The sequence below is a fragment of the Rhamphochromis sp. 'chilingali' genome, assembly GCF_963969265.1.
Source record: "Rhamphochromis sp. 'chilingali' genome assembly, chromosome: 17".
NCBI lineage: Eukaryota > Metazoa > Chordata > Actinopteri > Cichliformes > Cichlidae > Rhamphochromis > Rhamphochromis sp. 'chilingali'.
This window is the reverse complement of record NC_137944.1, coordinates 16,602,336-16,604,224: the sequence shown is the minus strand read 5'-3', so window position 1 is coordinate 16,604,224 and position 1,889 is coordinate 16,602,336. Positions and strand designations below refer to the sequence as shown.

At 39.8% G+C, this 1,889-nt stretch overlaps 1 protein-coding gene across 1 annotated transcript; it reads left to right on the top strand.

Annotated features, from left to right (window-relative positions):
- Positions 1–231: 231 nt before the first annotated feature.
- LOC308385071 (lactose-binding lectin l-2-like) lies at positions 232–1,464 on the top strand. Its single transcript, XM_080863806.1, has 2 exons — positions 232–369; positions 1,022–1,464. The coding sequence occupies exons 1-2, from the start codon at positions 282–284 to the stop codon at positions 1,447–1,449; spliced, it is 516 nt and encodes a 171-aa protein (XP_080719932.1). The 5' UTR covers positions 232–281; the 3' UTR covers positions 1,450–1,464.
- Positions 1,465–1,889: the final 425 nt, after the last annotated feature.

The window sequence follows — 1,889 nt, the reverse complement described above, 5'->3', positions numbered from 1 at the left end:
ATTTGGTCCTTCCTGTTAGAGATCTGATTCACCCTGTTTGTTAATCATTATGCTGATATAGCTTTGTGGTACCATAAACATAAATTACACATCAGCTCAGTTCATTGGAATTTGATGTATTTTTCTGGCTCATTTTTAGTGTTATTGTTTACAGTGGATTGAAAACACCCTCTCAGGCAGCTATAAAAGAAAGCAGCTCCAACTCTCTGCAGAAATCTGAACATCCTGTACAAAGAAGCTTCAGCAGCTCCTCATCACACTTTGAGACTTAAAGCTCCAACATGATCTTGCTCCCCTTCCTGCTCGGTCTGGCTCTGGGTGCTCCTTCTGAGTCTCCTTCTGATGACAATGAAGTGAAGCTACAACTTGGTAACTGTCCCACATTCTGGCTCCTCTTTTCCTTCATTTACTCATTGTAGTTTATTTTTTGTGGGGGTTTTCTTTTTTGTTTTTGTCTTTTTAATATTATTTAGCAAATAATAGATTTTAAATGCACTTTTATCATGTTTCTTGTTTTGTTTTGCTCAGGATAAATATGTGTTAGTATAATTGGGGATACATGCATTAATTTGGTTCCACATTTCAAACCTCCAGCAGAACCAGGCTCAGACAGGAGCAGCCATTTGCTGTGACTGGTGGAACTTTAGGCCTCATCAAAAAGAAAAGCTTAATATTAAAAGTAAGATTAGTGTCCTGAATCCAAACTGGAGCTGGTTCCACAGTAGAGGAGGCTTAAAGTAGAAGGCTCTGCCTCCCAGTACACTTTACCTCAAAACCACAAGTAAACCAGCAGTCTGAGAGCAGAACAGAGTATTTAATACCTTGTATGTGAGGAGAAAGATTTTATATTTTAATCTGGATTTAGCAGGGAGCTGACGCAGAGAAGCTAATATGTAATGTTTCTTTCTATTCCCTGAAGTACATACAGAAAAGCAGCCTGACACCAGGTCTCTTCAGGTTTCTTCTGTTACTAAAAAACAAATCATGATCTTTTTCCTCTTCTTGTTTCTGTCTTTTTCAGATGACCGAGCAGTGAAGCTGCAGCATGGAAACTGTCCCCCGTTCTGGTGGAGCTTCAACGGCCGCTGCTATAAGTATGTAGCTACACCGATGAGCTGGTCTGATGCAGAGTTCCACTGTTTGTCACAGGGAGCCAACCTGGTGTCCATCCACAACATGGAGGAAGAGAACTTTGTCAGATCCCTGATCAGGAACTTCGATCCTGCTCAGAGACTCACCTGGATTGGACTCAGTGATGTTCACAGAGAGGGCAGATGGATGTGGTCTGATGGCTCTGTGGTATGCTTTTTTAACTGGAATGCAGGCCAGCCAAACAACTTGGCAGGAAAAGAGCACTGTGCTACAAACAACTTTAGCTCACATAAGAAGTGGAATGACTGCCCATGTTCTCTCAGTTTTTCATCTGTTTGTTTAAAACGCAAAGACTAATCCAAGTTACTAATTCAGCAATGGCATGGTATGTTGACATGTATGGGGATTCCACAAAAAAGATAACAATGTAAACTTTTATGTCAGTTTTGTTGATCTGTGCTTTAAATTGATAAAGTATTCCTACTGTTTCTGTATGTATGTAACCATTGAATGACAGAATGTAAAGAATCCACACACGCAGACCTGTCTGTACAACGCTGTTGGCCTAATGACACTTATCAACTTTCACAAAACAGTAACAGGGACTTTTTCATAGTTTTCAGTGCATATCTTATCTTCACTGGGTTAAATACACCATAACTTATTTATGTGATTTGTATTTGCTTTGACATCAGAACACTCATACAGAGGCCACGTTGTCATCTTTGTTATGGTTAACCATGAAATTAGTTCACTAATTGTCACCACTAAAGAAATACTTCCTCCTTTTGTTGTCC